Source organism: Sus scrofa, chromosome 15 (genome assembly GCF_054392235.1).
Source record: "Sus scrofa isolate SSC_HxYL_T2T_F1_AM1 chromosome 15, Sscrofa_HxYL_maternal_Yorkshire_Landrace_v2.0, whole genome shotgun sequence".
NCBI lineage: Eukaryota > Metazoa > Chordata > Mammalia > Artiodactyla > Suidae > Sus > Sus scrofa.
Genome location: NC_139397.1, coordinates 149,920,984 through 149,936,947, shown reverse-complemented (window position 1 = coordinate 149,936,947; position 15,964 = coordinate 149,920,984). Strand labels below are relative to the sequence as shown.

Sequence of the window (15,964 nt, the reverse complement as noted above, 5' to 3'; positions counted from 1 at the left end):
AGCAGGACTTAGACTGCAGAAAAGCAAGTTACCAGTGGCAGCCTTAGGTCCAAAATCCTGCTACCCATATTTCACAGGCCAACTGGTTTTTCCACTGTTTTAAAGCCCTTGCTAAGTGAGACAGGAAGGGACAAGGTAGATAAACACCCGCCGTTTCCCGCCCCCAACAACCAAAGAAGTGGCATCGGAGTAATTCTGGTGTGTGTGACACCTAGAGAGGGCAGGAGCTGCGTCACAGGGGCCGGTGGCATTGTTTACGGAGTCAACGCTCAAGGGTCTGCCAGTGAGCAGCACAGCTCAAAGAAGCCTTTGCAGTGACACAGGCACAGAGGGAACACACGATTCGCTTAGACGAGCCTCTCAAACAGATGAACATCCACTCCAATGACTCTGTTTCCGGTGGTACCCAAAGAGAGCCCACGGAATAAAAGGGTGGTCCTAAGGGGTGACCTAACAACGGGCACACTAAGTCACACAAATTCTTGGATGTGACGATCCTACCAGACACAGTCTCGGGGCTTTGTAACTACGCTCAACAAATGAGAGTGAGAAAGCAGCCTCCTTCCCCTTTCACTCCCACCCAGTGAGACGCGCCTCTTAAAATTATCTTCATCTGTTAGATAAGGAGAAGCCAAAAGAGCCCCTGGCAAGCCTCCGGCTGGTACGCCCTGGGCCTGAGGATGGACCAGAGTCCCATCCTCCAACCCGGAGAGCAGACTTCTTTTGTGAGCCTTCTGAGTCTACAGATCCATGGGCACTGTGACTGTTGAAAACAGCATGCAAATGACATCATCAAGAGCTTGTAAGAAAACAAAGGGTCAAAATGTATCCTTGAACGAAAAACCAGTCAAATGAATAAATGTGCACTAACCGTTTGTAAAAACTGCAGGAGCATCTATGTTTTTGTCTTAAGGAAATGAACGGCAGAAAAGAGACCTAAACAAATGGTGATTGCATGGACGGAAATGTTTGAGCAGCAGAAGGTCAAAGGCTGTAACCTACAAACAAGTAAATATCGTCACCACCACCGACTCTCAATTAGAGCCGAACAAAACCCAGACCAAAACAAGGCGGGCAGCTGGTCCTTTCTTTCAAAATGATGCAAAGACAATAATCGGCCTTCTTTTCGCTCATCTGCTGACCTTAATACCGAGTCTGTTCACCACCTGAGGATGTGACTGCTGCTGTACACACTCTATCTCAGTTGTTGTCCTAAATAAATAAAATCTTTTTCATTATTTTACTCGTTGTTTCATTTTAAATGAATATAATTCTTCAGTTAATTACACAAAAAGGATAACAATAACCTAAAGGCAATTTCCCATCGAAAACAACTTATCCCCCCCCAAAAAAAGGGGAAAAAAAAAAAACCTCGTGGAAACCATAACATCTTTTTAGCGGCTGACGGTGGCATTAGTTACACAGATCTGGAGAAGAGGAGTGACTTTTTAGGCGTCACTTCAGAAATCTCATGTAGCTTGCTGGTGAAGAATCTCCTCTTCACTACTGGTAAACTCCTACGGATCCTGGAAGACCCAAGTCATTTTACCCCTTTGCAAGGCCTTCATTAACTCCTTCCCCTGCTCAAGGACATTCGCTCCTCTTCTTATGTTCCTCCTCCCCAACTGTTCCCACAAACACGTGTGACAGTTCTATGAGCCAAGCACAGAGCTCTTAGTTCCACTGCGAAACAGGACAGGCTTCATTCACACCCAGGAGGGGCTCACTGGCTATCAGCACTGGCAGGTTATTGTCACACCTGTGCTGCAAGGGAAGCACGCGGGGCAGAGAGACAGCCACCCCTTCCCCGAAGCATCCCGTGAAGTGGTGATTCACTGGAACCTCGCCATCTCCCCCGAGAGGCCGCTGCCCTCGCAAGTCAGGAACTGCGCCCCGTTAAGCCCTGGCTCTCCGCTCCTGCTGCAGATCACGCCCGAGAAACTCAAGAAACACTTGGTGATGCCACAGAATAAAAATACTCTGAAGTCGTACCAAAAAGGAAAAGAAACAGAAACTGCACAAGAGAATCATCCAGCAAAGGTAGGAGCTTCAGTCCTTTCATCCCAATGCCTTGACTGAAGATTACAAGAACCCACAGGGATTCAAAAGCACAAGTTAGGTCTTAGGCTCCCAAGCCTTAGCATTTAACTGCACAATCCACCAGACGGCAGGGAGGCTAAGTTAAAACTGAGGCCTTCTTTAGCAGATGGACGTTTGAACATTCCTGTGGGGGCAGGATGTCCCAAGCCCAGGGGGACATAGAGAAAGATGTTAACGGGTCTATGCTGAAACGTGGGCCCCCGCTGGAGAAAATATACATGGCCAGACAAAGCACAAGTGTCCCGTGTCTGCTCGGAGGGTCTCTGGCTGACCAGCACAGCTCTGCTCCGATGTCTCCCAAGTGGGCTGCTGCGTCTCCAGGAAAACAATTCAACCTTATCACAACAACCATGGGCGTTTTCCTAACTTGCCACCTGGACTCATTTGTAAGAAACCAAGGGAGTTTCAAAACACTGAGCATGTAACTAGTTCAAAATGTCTCAAATGGGAAACTGAGTTACAGCTTTTAAAACCCTGTACCGTCTCCTCAGCAACAAATCAAGTTTAAAAAAAAAAAAAAAATACAGCCATTTCATCTAATTGTTGCCTTCCCCTCCACTGAAGGCTTTAAAAAAAAAAAAAAAAAAACTATAAGAGTCTATCACCCTATACAAACGGAGCAATACAAATCAAGGGAATCAAAAATTAAAGAACAAAGCCACTCGTAAAAACGTGCTATGGAAAATCAGTGGTAAATTACTAATTTAGAAAGCTGACCTCAGTCCGGGCTATCTATGAGTCACTTAATTGCTGTAATCAACCCTCCAGGACGGCAAGAGAACAGCCTGAAAACACGTGTGGCCCTGGCCAGGTACTGCTTGCAGCGGGTTTCAAGGAGCATCAGGCGGCAGGGATGCAGAGGACCGCGCCAGAGAGGGACACCTATGGAGTAATTAATCATTTATTATCGGACCTTTCTTTGTATTGAATTATACTTGTGTCAACAGACTCTGCCCCAATACATGCATATCAGGTAGCAAGAAACTGCCCTTGATCTGACATAAGGCCTCGCTGAAACGTTCCAGGGCTCCCTAACGGTAACAGACCTTACAGAGAGCAGTGGTGCGGGAACTCTGGGAGGTGACTCTTACATGTCACGAGGAAGGAAGAGAAAGCCCCTCAAAAAGATGAGAGCCAACAGGGATTCAAAAGCACACGAGGGAGTTCCCTGGTGGCTCAGCAGGTTAAGGATTTGGCATTGTCACTGCTGCAGCTGAGGTTGCCACTGTGGTGCGGGTTCGATCCCTGGCCCGGGAACTTCTGCATGCCAAAGGCACAGCCAAAAAAAGAAACAGAAACGGCACAAGAGAATCATCCAGCAAAGGTAGGAGCTTCGATCCTTTCATCCCAGTGCCTTGAATGAAGATTAGAAGAAAACCATAGCTATGCAATGTGTGAGCCTGTGTGTGTTCTGAAAAGAAGACTCTTGCAAAGAGACCTTGTTTAAGACTAAAACAAGTAACTCTGAGAGGCCAAATAAATCATACGATAATTAGATACTGGGTCAATTCAAAATTTGTAACATCTGAAAGAGTCTAACAAAAGGAAACCTACATCCTTTATATTTGAAAGGCTGTCCCATTTTGATACCCTGTGGCTGAGATTAAAGGAAGCAAGCGACACTCCTCCTGACGGCTATCTCGTTACGGGTCTGCACCAGCTTACAGAACTGTGACATCCAAACACGTCTGAAAGCGGAAGCTTTATGCACACATTGAGCAGCCTCTTGGTGGCAAAGCCTATTTTGTACACTGAGTGGGACTCTTTCAGGCTTTGCAGCGTTTTGTTCACCTGAGCACAGGGCGCAGACCCGGCACACAGGCCATCTTAGGTCACGCACACAATAGCTTCCTAAAACTCAAATTCCAGAGCGCTGCAAACCCACCGGGCCCCAACTGGGGACCTTCACAGGGACACTGAGCCCGAGGTCCACTGTACCTGAATGTTACCTGAGAGAATCTGACCCTCAATTCAAACCCTCACTTAAACAGCATCTAAATTGTGAACAATCTATGTCCCAGGAAGAGAGCATATACACAGCGGCACTAAGACGGGACGTCCCACCAGCTCCCACCGATTCTGAGACCATTTACGTGCCCTAGATGCTGGTCTCACAGAAATCTTAAGAATGCTGACGATGCAGGCAGTTTAGCCAAGGGCAGAGGAGGGGATCGTTTTGGGATGGCCTCGAAACTGGTAAGGCCCTAGAGTTCCAACTGTGAGCTGTAACCTAGTTCGCTAAGACTCGGTTTTGCTACACAACCCACGTTGCTGCCGTTGCTCTCAGACCAAAGTAATTCCGCCCTCAGAAGGGACAGCCACAGGGGACAAAGGAACCCCACATTATTCTAAGTATTACTGCTGTTATCTGCTTATTCTGCCCTAGAGAGAAAAATTCCAATACACTCCACACCTTTACCGCCTCAGATCCACTCTCCACCCAACAAGAAAGGAAACACCCAGCCAGCCCCCAATGCTTTCAGCTCCCGTGGTAGGCACCACAATGAAACACTTTCCTTCTAAGTGGTGGTGTCTGTGCCACACCCCCCGCCCCCCCCCCGGGGGGGGTACTTGTCTGGGACCCAGGCAGCTAATTACTGTTTTCTACAAAGCCCAAGAGAAGAGAGATGCAAGCCTGCTATTAGAGGAAGTCCTGCTGCCTGCATATCTGAACTTCACCAAATGCCAGTGATGCCAACCAAGAGTCGCAACAAAATAACTCACACCCCAATCAATAGTTTAAGGGCATGGGGGGAGGGGTGGCACAAGGGCTGGGCTTCAAAGTGAGGCGTCCGAGGCAGCTTAAAACAAAAGATACCTGCTGCAGGTTAAACTAGGGCAAGGCGGGCCACAGATAACTCCAGGGTATACCTTCGTTAACCAACACCAGCGGGACATCCTGAGGCTCAATGAATATGTGCGAACAGGACCTCACTTGTCTCCAGTTTACCTTTAAAATCCCTCCGTGAGGGCGGTGGTTCCTTTGTGTTGGCTGGTCAAACACACGCCCTGGGCAGCCAGCTCACCTGTGAGGTTCCCTGAGGCGGGGTGCTTTCCAGGGTCAGGAATTAACAGGCGAATAGCTCCAGTTAAACCCCCACTACATCTCCAAACAACAAGAGTTCTGGCGATGCGCAGAAAGGCGGTCACTGAGGATCTTTCCGCGGTCAAAGGAAGACCACCGCCCCCTTCAGGCCCCTCCCCCGCCTCCGGAAGAACATAAACAATCCAGCCCAACGGCCCGCCCCCAGCCCCTTCCCTCGCGCGGGATGCCCAGGCAGGTAGAGAGAGAGGGGTTGGGGTTGTGCAGTTTCTACAGGATTCTGACCCCTAAACAACCACCAGAAGGTGAGTCCATTCTTGCAAGAGAATGTTAGCACATCTGCCTCCAGAATCTTCCCTGCAAGCTTGCGGTTGGAGGCCACAAGAACAGGCTGCGGGGTGCGGTTTTCCCCGCCCTGGGCTAGCAGAGTCCTGTCCCAGCCCATCTCTCCGGCCACGCGATACCCGTTGGCAGGAAGGCTGTGGGCAGAAAGGCCTCGCTCCGACCACCAGAGTGAACCCGCGCTACCAGCGGACCGACAGGTGAGAGCTGCCAAATCCACCAGGCCACACGGCGGCACTCGCAGATGGGGGCGCCCGCTGGGAGACCAGGCTTGGGGGCGGAGGGCGAAATTAACCGAGGTGAACGCCGCCGCTCCAGGCCAGCCAGCGCCACCTGCCCGGCCGCCTCAGGGGCCAAGCCCCGGCTCCTGCTGCCGCCCACAGGGATCACAGCCCACAAGCACGCAGTTGCAGCAACCGGCTCGCGGGCCTGCTTGCGGAGAAGGCCGCGCCAGCATCTGCGGGAGATAGGCACCGCCTGGCAAAGAGATCTCTCCCTTGGCCGAGGCGACAGACCCTAAAAGGCACCACCGCACGCACGTGGGAGCAGGGGCAGTGCAGAACTTCCAGACCTGCAGTATGACTGGGGGAAAAAACCCAGTACCAGAGTTCCCTTCCACCACGGCCACTTGCTGGCTGGTGACCTAGGACGACAGGTCTCTTTAGCGGTTCCCAAGCCCCGGCGGGCACAGCCAAGCAGGCCAATAAGGAACCCCCGCCGGTTCCCACCACTGCCTTCCCCTCCACCGCCGCCGCCGCGCTGCCCACCTCTGCGCGGCGACCCGTCGATGCTCTCGGCGCTAGACGAGTGCGTGTCGGCCGGGGCTCGCCGCAGGCTGCTGAAGTAGCCGCGCGGCCTGGAGGCGCCGCTCCGCGGGGAAGGACCGCCGCCGGGCGCGCCGTCCCTGCGCGCGAAAATGCCGCTAAAGAAGCGCAGCAGTCGGTGCTCCGACGCGGCGCCGGGGCCCGCGGCCGCCGCCCGCGCGCGCTCCAGCCGCTGCAAGTCGCTGTTGTCCAGCGTGCGGTTCTTGCTCTTGCTGCGCTCCCAGCGCTCCAGGTCCGAGAGCGCATCGTTCTTGCTGAGCACCTCGCCCACGTCCAGGGTGTTGCGCTTCTCCGAGGAGGGCTGCGCGGAGGCCGCGGGCTCCAGGGCGGCCTCGGGGTCGGCCACAGCCTCGCCACCCGGCGCCCAGGCCAGGCTCCCGGAGCTGCTGTGGCGCCTCCCGCGGCCTAGGGCCGGGCCCTGCGGCGCCTCGGGCCCACTCCAGTGCCTGAAGCTGAGGCTCCGCCGCAGGGGTGCGGCCCGGGCCCCCTCCACGTCCGGGCTACCGGGCGCGGGCGAGCCAGGCGCCTCCTCCACCGTCGGGGGGCTGCCGGCCAGATCCGCGGGCTCCGGGTCGCGTGCGCACGGCCGGAGCCGCCCGAGCTCCAGCTGCCCGGTGCTGCGGGTGCGGAAGGTGCGGAAGTCCCAGGCGCGCGGCCGGCGGCCCTCCAGATCCTCAGCGCCCGCTGCCGCCTCCGCCTCCTCCAGGAGCCGCCCGGGTGCGTCCGGGGAGCGCGCGGGCCGGGGCCTCCGAGCCGGGCGCGGGCCGGGGCCGCCGGGGCCCGGAGCGCCCAGCTGCTCCTTCCTGACCATGGTCACGGAGATGCGGTAGACTGTCTTCCTGGGGGGCGTCCCGCGCTGCATCGCGTCCGCAGGCGGAGACGCGGGTTCGCCGCTGCCGTCCAGCAGGTACATGTCGCCCGGGGCCGCGGCCGCCGCGCCGCTCGCCAGGGCTCCGCCGCATCCAGCGCGCCGCGGGCCGGGCCGCACGGTCGGGCGGTCGCCGGGCGAGGCGGGGAGGGCGGGCGCGCCTGGAGAGGGTCCACGCCCCCCGCTCGCCGGGAGGGCTGCTCTCAAGCTGCGGGGACCGCGCCTCCGGCGCCCGCCGGCCGGTGCGCCGCGCGGCCCGAGTGCCGGGGTCCGGGCCCGGGGCGCCGAGCCATCGGCCGGCGGGGCCCGGCGGGCGGAGGGTCAGGCGTGGGGCCGGTCTCACCGGCAGGTGCGGTCGCGGCGCGCTGGGCCCGGGGCGGGCGGCGGCGCCCGCGGCTTCATTGTCTACAGCGCGGAACCCGCTTGCATCCTCGGGCTTTTTTCGCACAGTTCGGCGGCTCCGCAGCCCCCGCCACTCCCTGGGTTCGGGACGCACGGGCAGCAGCGCCGGCGGCGGACGAGGGGCCGGCGGGCGGCGGTTTAAAATGGAAATGCGCGCCGGGGCGGGGCGGGGCGGGCGGGGGCCGACGTGCAGGGACCGCGGGCCGCGCGCCCAGCCCGGCCGCCGAGTCCCGGGAGCGCGGCGGCGGGCGGCGGCGGCGGCGGGAGCGCGGCTCGGCGGCCAGGCCTAAGCGCCGGGGTGGATTGCAGCCGCGCGGACCGGAGCCTCCCCCGATTGGAGCTGGCATGGGGGGAGGGGGCGGCGCTTATGCCCCGCCTGAACCCACCCTCTGGGGGCTTGCTTTCCAAAGCAAACAAAATACGAGGCATCACATTTTTTATGATTTATAGGCAGCACCTTTCCTAATCAAGGAGCTCTGAAGATGTGACTCAAAGACTTGTTAAAAAAAAAAAAAAAACCCAAGGTACCCCAGGTACTTGTGGTAACTTTACACAGGAGCAGGTGCACTCCCAGTAAGGACAGAACGAAGGGCCCCAGAAGGCAGCATCCCGTGATGGCGCTGTGCCCACACCTCTGCCCTCCAAATGAAGGACCCTGCAGTTTCACTCCTAAAACATTTGGGCGGATTCTCCCAATGCGTGGGGGAAACTCCTGGCAGCCGGCGGGCATATACTGCCCAGGATAACAGGCAGAATACAGTGGTTAAGAGCTGATGAAGGGAGGCTGGCAGTCCCAGCCCTGCCTGTCCACTTCCTAGCCCCCTCAGGTTTGACACCTGTAAAGTGTCTGTGTGTGTGTGTGTGTGTGTTGGGTGGGGGTGGGGGGCGTACCTAAGCTCTGTGCATTCTTGATGACTGAATTTGCTAAGAGACTATGTGCAGACATTCTGTGTAAGCACTCGATATTTACCATTAATAGTTAATGTTGATTTCTCGTCCATCATTTTCCCACTTGCTACCTCTTGTCTATAGATACCGGCTCCTGATACCACCTGATGCAGCAAAATGTTCACACATAGTTGATCAAAAGCTCTTAATTAGCTCTTCATGAGGTCCTGAACACTGATCTCTCAGGTTTGCTTGTTTAAAAGTTTCAGAAAGCTAGTGTCACCAATACAATGCCCATTCATCAAACTGAAGGCTCTTATACAACCTCCCTTAGGCCTGGAAACGCCAAGGCTGTTCCTAGGAAGTGTGCCTGCCAGGTGCTCCTCCAGGATGAGACAAATGTTTGCAAGAGCCGATTTCCCTTCTTTTAATCTTTCAACAAGTAATTAGGTGGCACCGACTGTGTTCAGAGCCCTGAAAAGAATATAAAGATGAATCATGAGGTTGCTTACGAACGGGGGGTTATCTCCTAGGAAATCTGGATTTTACCTGAGAGTGAAATGAACTATTCAGATTTGATGGAATAAATCAGAAAAACTGCTAGTTGATGCAGTTTAATTTTTAAAAGATATTTTATGACACGGGATTTTTAGGGTAATGAAAATACTCCGTATGATGCCATAATGTCAGACACATACACTTGTCCAAACCCAGAGAATATGCAACACCAAGCATAAACCCCAATGTAAACTCTGGGCTTCAGGTGATAACATGTCAGTGTAGGTTCACGGATGGTGACAAATGCTCCACCCGCGGGGGGGGGGGAATGGAAATTCTCTGTACCTTTTGTTCAATAGTGCTATGAACCTAAAGTTACCCTAAAAAAAAGGACTACAGGGTGGAGGGTGTCATGCCTGTGGCATGTGGAAGTTCCCGGGCCTGGGATGGAACATGTGTAACAGCAGCGACGATGCTGGGTCCTTAACCCACTGTGCCACAAGGGAACTCTGAAGTTTTTTTTTTCAAGTACTTCAAAACATCACCCTCAGTGGTTCCACCTGAACAATGTGATTGCCACAATCATAGGGCACCTGCTCTTGGCACTCAAGGGTTCAGGAGTGGTGACTCTAACGTGCCCTCATTGCAAAGGTGGGGGCCCCAGGACAGACCAGTCTTACCTTCTGAATTGCAATAAAAAGCCCCTTTGAACCACCAACTTCTAGGACGGGAGCCAAGCAGTAATCATCTATCAGAATAAGGTTTCTAGAACCCATTGGGTTCAGGGGATGCAGAGGCTCAGAGAGGGTGAGTGCTTCCCCTAAGGCTACACAGCTCATCGCTGTGCCTGTGCCCATGTCCATGCTTCAGTGTCATTCCTTTTGCCAACAGTTCACTTTGTGGACCTCAGAGAGAGGAACGAATGTGTAACTATTATCAAACTTTATGCTCATAGAGCACAAACGACATCTCAACGGCTCAGCACGTTTTCATTTGTTCACTTTTCTATTTATTTATTTATCTATCAAATATATATACTGAGCATCTCTGGTGACACTCCACAGTGACAAGGCAGGGTCTCTCTGTCCCCAAACCTGTGAAAATTGCTGCAGGCAGTTCTCAGGGCCAAGTCACTGAACATACAAAGACAGTGAGAAAGATGAAAGGATGGTACAGGGCAGGCAGTGCCCAGCACTCTGCCCGCGGGGTAAGGACCCAAGGATGCAGCAAAAGCCTCAAATTTTACAGCTGCAAAGACGGAAAGGTCCATCGCGTTTATAAGCAATAAAATCAACACTCAGCAGTGCAGAGGCCGGGATCTCTGCTGGGGCCAGAACCCAAAGCCCTGAGTTAGCCTGGGGTCCATTCTCACCAGTATTTGAGACCACGGCAACTCTCAAACACGGAGATGAATTTTAGTCTGAAATCAGCGCAGTTAGGATACATAAATATATCTGGTCACCTAAGGCACCCGCGTTGTATGAGCACGGGGGTGGGTGGGAGGTTGGGATGGAGAAGAGCATTTCTTTAGGGCACCAAGAGTGAACCGTTCCCATCGCTGCTGGGCTGTCGCAAATCCAGCCCGGGTTTTGCACTGTGCCATACTAGGATGCAGGCTGCAGAGTAGAAGATTCCATTTGATCCACCTTAGATGACATGGGATCTTAGATGGCACTGAAGGAGGGAACCTCTTTCTGCCAGAGGCGATATGTTCATCACCATTCGGTGCTTCCTGCCTCACAAGCAGCACCTGTTCCACCCCAATCGTAATGCCTGCCCGTGAGGTCTGATGGTCGGCGCTGAAAAACCTGGGCGACCTGCCCCCTCCCTACGGCCCTGGATATGTGGGCTCTTCCGAGGCGAAGGAGACAGAGGCTCAGACAGAGCCTGCCCCTCCAAAAATCTCCATCCCCTTTCAGGCAGCCAGACTGCCTTTGAAAAATTAAAATAATCATGCTATGCATGTTCAGGTCAGCAGGATGCTTTATTTACCTACTGCTTTTTCAAGCAGCCGCATTAGACCCTTACCTCTTGCATGATTCCATGCCATGGAGTATGTCTGTATCACCATTTTGGCTTCAAAAAAAAAAAGAAAGACGGTAGTTGATTTTACTGCCACATCAAAACCAAGCAGCAGGCAGGCCAGCAAAACCTCAGCACTGCAGAGCCGCCAGTGTCAGAGAAGGAAGGACTGTGGAAGGGGTGGGGGGTAGGGGAAGGGGGGGCAGCCCACCTACGCCCCCATTTCCCTCGGGCAGCTGGCTTCCCTCTCCCAGTCCCGAGTTTATGAGGTCCTCTGGCCCCCCTCCCACGACTTCCCTGTTCTGGGCCATTTCTAGCTGCCTATAAATTAAACATCCTGCAGGAAAATACTATTTCGCAAGCCTTAGTACAGCCGACCAGCCTCGCTGAAAGGAAACCCCTGGTAGTCAGCACAGCCCAGCCGCCCACTCCACAAGCTGACTTCCCAAATAGCAAACTCGCCAGCTAGTCACCTCGTTGACAGTATTAGCAGGAACACATCTGTGGGCAACCTGTCCCCAGCCGACCTTGGCCTGGCCTCTGCACACCTACCCTGGCAGCCCACAAAGGGCCCCTCCCCATGGCAGGGCACGTGACAGACTCTCCCTTCTGGCAGCAGGCTGACAAATACGTTTAGGAAGCAAAAAGAAAGATGCATGTTTTCCTAACCATTTCGTGTTTTACCTTTTGGCAGGAGAACCGAGTCAGATCACTGCAGGAGGAAGGGTTTCTGACCTAAGACCTCCTGTGATGCCCAGCTTCTGCCATCACCCTGCCCAGGCTGAACTCATTAGGGACCCAGGAGATAAGGACTGGACCCTTGAGTCCCAGAAGTATGGAGTATGCTGGGTCCTAGGGCCAAGGACATTCTGATCCAGGAGAAGAAAACCCCAGCCCACCACCCAGCACCTACATCTTGCTCGCCTTTTTCCTGGAGGACCAACAGCAGTGCAGCCTGCAGGCCCAACTGTGGGCCCAGACCGTCTGATGTAAAGGGAGCCCCAGACGTTGTAAGGCAGCACCTGTGCTCCAGGCACTTCCATTCTACCCGGAAGCTCACAGTGTAACCTCGGCCGGCCCCACAGCCAGACTCCAGCCCCAGAGTGAGGAAAGCGGGTCCATGACTGCTGGCCTGACCTTAGATGAAAGGTGCATGGAAGGCATCCTCGGATCTGAGAGTCAGGCAGTTTGCACACATGGAAGCCGGAGAGCTGGTGCCCCTGAAGTCGGGGGAAAGGGGAGGGGGAGACCCACCCCCAGCGGGAACTCAAGTCCCACTCAGTATCCCGCCAACAAGGGTTTCTGGGGGCAGGGGTCCTTGGCTTGGACCGCAGACAACAGGTGATCACCACAAGATGCTGGCGGTGGGTACCATGCCTGCGCGGGGCGGCGTGGGCGCTCATGCTGGATTTTGGGGGGTTTTGTGTGTGAAGTGCATCCGGAACGGTGACCCCGACAGACGTGGCGTGGGGACTGACAAGGCTCACAAATAACCAACAACCAGAAGAAAGTGCTAACACGTAATAAAGGAGTTCCCATCGTGGCGTCCCCTCGCATCCATGAGGACGCAGGTTCCATCCCTGACCTCTCTCAGGGGGTTGAGGACCCGGCGTTGCCGTGAGCTGTGGTGTAGGTCGCAGAGGCGGCTCAGATCCGGCGTTGCTGTGGCTGGGGTGCAGGCTGGCAGCTGCAGCTCTGATTGGACCCCTAGCCTGGGAACCTCCATATGCTGCGGGTGCGGCCCTAAGAAAAGACAAAAAATAATAATAATAATAAAGTCACACAGGCAATTAAAAAAATAAATAAATGTGATAAGAAGAGACAGGTAAGAGGAAGGCAGAAAATTATTTCCACGTCCAATGGGACGTGGCCTTCCTCCAGAGCAGGTGTGTCCAGCTCAGCGTACAGGTGTTCCAGGCGGGATCACTCTTCAGAGGGGGCCCGGGGGTGGGGGGGGGGTTTGCTCTGTGCATCACAGCTTGTTTATTTAGCAGCATGGCTGGCCTCTGCCCACTAGATGCCAGCAGCACCCCCTCCCCAACCACAACAACCAAAAAACGCAGGCAGACATCACCAGATGTCTCCTGGGGGCAAAGTGCCTCCGGGGGGACCCGTCCAAAGGCGCAGGCAAGACACACCACGTGGAGAGGGGACGGGGTGGGGAGGGGGGAGCGTCCCCGGCTTCTCCACCTCTCATTTTACCATTTTCTTCATTCAGCCCGTCCCGCCTGCCTCTGTAGGTCACGATGAAGAGCTCTGGACGGTCTCTCTATACAAAGAGAAGCCATGAGCTCCAGTAATCCTCCCCGGAGTCCGAAGAACAGCAGTAGAGACGGAGGAGGCCGCCAGTCCTTATGTGACAGACGCGTCATCACTTATAATTCGTTTAAACCAATGAGCGTCATGGATGTGACTGAGATGCTGCAAAGGACAATAATGAAGCTCTGCCTGCAGTAACTATTTAAAACCCAAAGCAATATTGTGTTGTGTTTAATCAGAACATGTCCTAAGCAAGAGGCTTGAAGACTTGGACCCATGCGTGCCTGCCCGGGTGTGGACAATGCATCAGAGAGCCTGTGGGATCTCAGCTAAGCTCCTGGCTTCCCTCCAGGAGGCCTCAAACCCGGCAGGGACGTGGGGGGCAGGCTGGAGGGACCACGGAAACAGGGCTGGAGCTGCCTTGTCACAGGGTCCCCTCCTGCACTAGGTCAGAGCAGTGTCACTCCATCCTCTATACACGGGAGCCGCCGTTTAAAGTGCAGAGAGCCAGGGCTGGAAGAGATCTCCATCTGACCCATTTCGCAGATAAAGCAGCCCCCAGGGAAGCCAACCTGCCGGAGGCCACCGCGGGAACAGAGGAGCGGGCCGGCCACAGCCGGTACTGCAGCCCCCAGGAAGCGTCGGAAGCCAAGCGGAAACCTCACATCCACGTAAGGAGACCCCTGAAAAGCGGGCTTGGTTTCAAAACTATGCCCAAATCCCTTAGGAGTCGATTCGTACTCCCCAGTACAGGCCTGTGTCAGGCCGAAGTGGCTGAAGGGAGAACCAGAGCCAAGCCCATTCATTGCCACTCTCTGGAAACAAACGCCACTGCTGGGTGTGACCACCTCAGCAGCTCCCACTTAGGGTCACCCTTAGGGTACTGGGCGCTGGCTGCAGCCAGGGCTCCCCACGAGGCTGCTCCCCTAGCTCTGTGGAGAGTCGGCTGAGGCGTCAGAAGGATTTCATCAAGACCAACCCCCAACTTTGCACCTGTCCCCTGAACAGCTGCAAAGAAGCTTTGGGATTTGCATGGAGAAAACCCAGGGATGCCCTAATCCTCCCAGCCTTCGGGGGTGCAGGGGGCTCCGGCACCAGCCTATCTGGTAACACCTTCCTCTGCGGGACCCCCCAGTAAGGCTGCTCAATGGTCCTCCAGACCCGACAGTTCAAACCCAGCAAGGGTCTGGCGTGGACCCTCCTGGCCGCCTCTGGAATAGAAACAAATGCCAGAGGCTGTCAAAGATCAGCCCCTTCGACGGGTCTCACAGCAGCTGGATGTTTACTAAAGCAGGCTGGTCTTCAGATCCACGGACCCCAAAGATTCGTAAAATCCCGAACTTCCGTGAGAGTCGAAACCAAGGACACAAATGATGCCTTGGGGATTACTGTCGGCACTGTCACAAAGCTCACCAAAGACAAGCCTATTTTCTCAGGAGTTATCACTACCACATACCGTGTGTGGTTTGGCCGCCAAAATATCTGGAAATCTTTCATCTGTGCCCCGGGGACGTACAGGTTTGATACGTTTTCCTCTAAATGCTAAAAACATGACTAAGATGCCTGTTCGAAACCTCACCGTCCCCCCCCATGCCCGCCCCAAATCCGCAGTGGGAGACACGTGAGTAGCCTCCTGCCTTCGTTAGCCAGTGTGTCACCAGCTCCCGGTCCCCAGACTCAGAGGATAAACACTTCAGGGCGGCTGGTGGCAGCAGCCACCCCCTCGTCAGCGACAATTTGCATTCAAGCTCTGGGGACACCAGGATCAGCTGTGACACAGGAAGAAGGAATAAAACCTCTGTCCTCTCATCCGCCTGCCACACACAGGCTGTCAGCGCCCAGCGTGCCAAGGGCAGGGGCGAGGGGTTCCTGCAGCAGGAAGTTGGGGGAGTGGGGCCTTATGCGCCTCCTTCCCCAATTATCATGTTGTGTCAGGCTCGCTTCCTCTGAAAAATCACCACCAACCCCAGAACCTTCCATGAAAAAAGACAGACCGAGGGGGGAAATGATAAATAAATCTGCTATGGCCAATCGGCGGGTCTCAAAACTCTGCCCACCCCACCCCGCTGCCCCCAACGCCAGCTCTGTCCCCAGGAGTGTTGCTAAACTGCAAGCTGGTTATGAATCAGCACCAGACTTTTCCGAAGTTGGAAAAGAAGGTTCATGGCGCCTGATCTGCCCAGCGGCAGGTGGATCAAAGGCAGCCTGAGAAGCCTCTAAGCTCAAGTCCCATACCCCTCAGGACATGACTAGTGGGCTTGGCGATGAGTGATACACAGAGCATGGGTTGAGGCGCCAACCCTGGATGCCTTTGTTCCTGTCACTCCCTACAAAGGGAGGCGGCCAGGGGAGTCCAGGGTCCGAGCGGAGGACCGGGCCACACCCACCTCCTCAGCCCAGGCCTTTCCCTTCACCAGCTTCTCAGGGCCCCCTCCCAGAGCCAAACGCCCGCTAAGGCAGCCCCGCCAGCCTGGCCTCCAACAGCCAGGACGGCCCTTCTAGAAGGAGAGGTCGGACCCTCTGTGCTGGCCCTTCTCTCCTTCTAGAACTTCCACCGGAGCACCCTTCCCTGCCCAGTCCTTCGGATCCTTGCACCGGCAGCCAAAGCCACGAGCTATCCCGTCTCTGCTCCAGCTATAGCCCTGCCAGCCTCTGATGCCCCAGAGACCCCTCCCCCTCCCCTCACCCCAAAGGACGACCCATCCCACTGCACTGCGT

At 55.2% G+C, this 15,964-nt stretch overlaps 1 protein-coding gene and 1 long non-coding RNA gene across 17 annotated transcripts in view; one reads left to right on the top strand and one right to left on the bottom strand.

Moving 5' to 3' along the window:
• The window catches only part of AGAP1 (ArfGAP with GTPase domain, ankyrin repeat and PH domain 1), a 558,467-nt gene that overhangs the window by 401,002 nt on the left and 141,501 nt on the right, over positions 1-15,964 (bottom strand). For 3 of the 16 annotated variants that reach the window (XM_021075532.2, XM_084998786.1, XM_084998783.1), the window contains exon 1: positions 6,253-7,316. The exons of 8 other annotated variants lie outside the window; for them this stretch is intronic. In XM_021075532.2, coding sequence (XP_020931191.1) covers positions 6,253-7,222 — 970 coding nt within the window. In that variant the 5' untranslated portion in view covers positions 7,223-7,316. Of the gene's footprint in view, positions 1-6,252; positions 7,465-15,964 lie in introns of those variants that run through there. 5 more of the 16 variants (XM_084998785.1, XM_084998787.1, XM_021075530.2 and 2 more) reach the window with 4 other exon arrangements.
• On the top strand, positions 5,346-15,277 carry LOC106506417 (uncharacterized). The gene is made up of 3 exons (XR_014829146.1): positions 5,346-5,685; positions 11,682-12,351; positions 13,206-15,277. It is a non-coding gene; the product is annotated as an uncharacterized LOC106506417 (long non-coding RNA).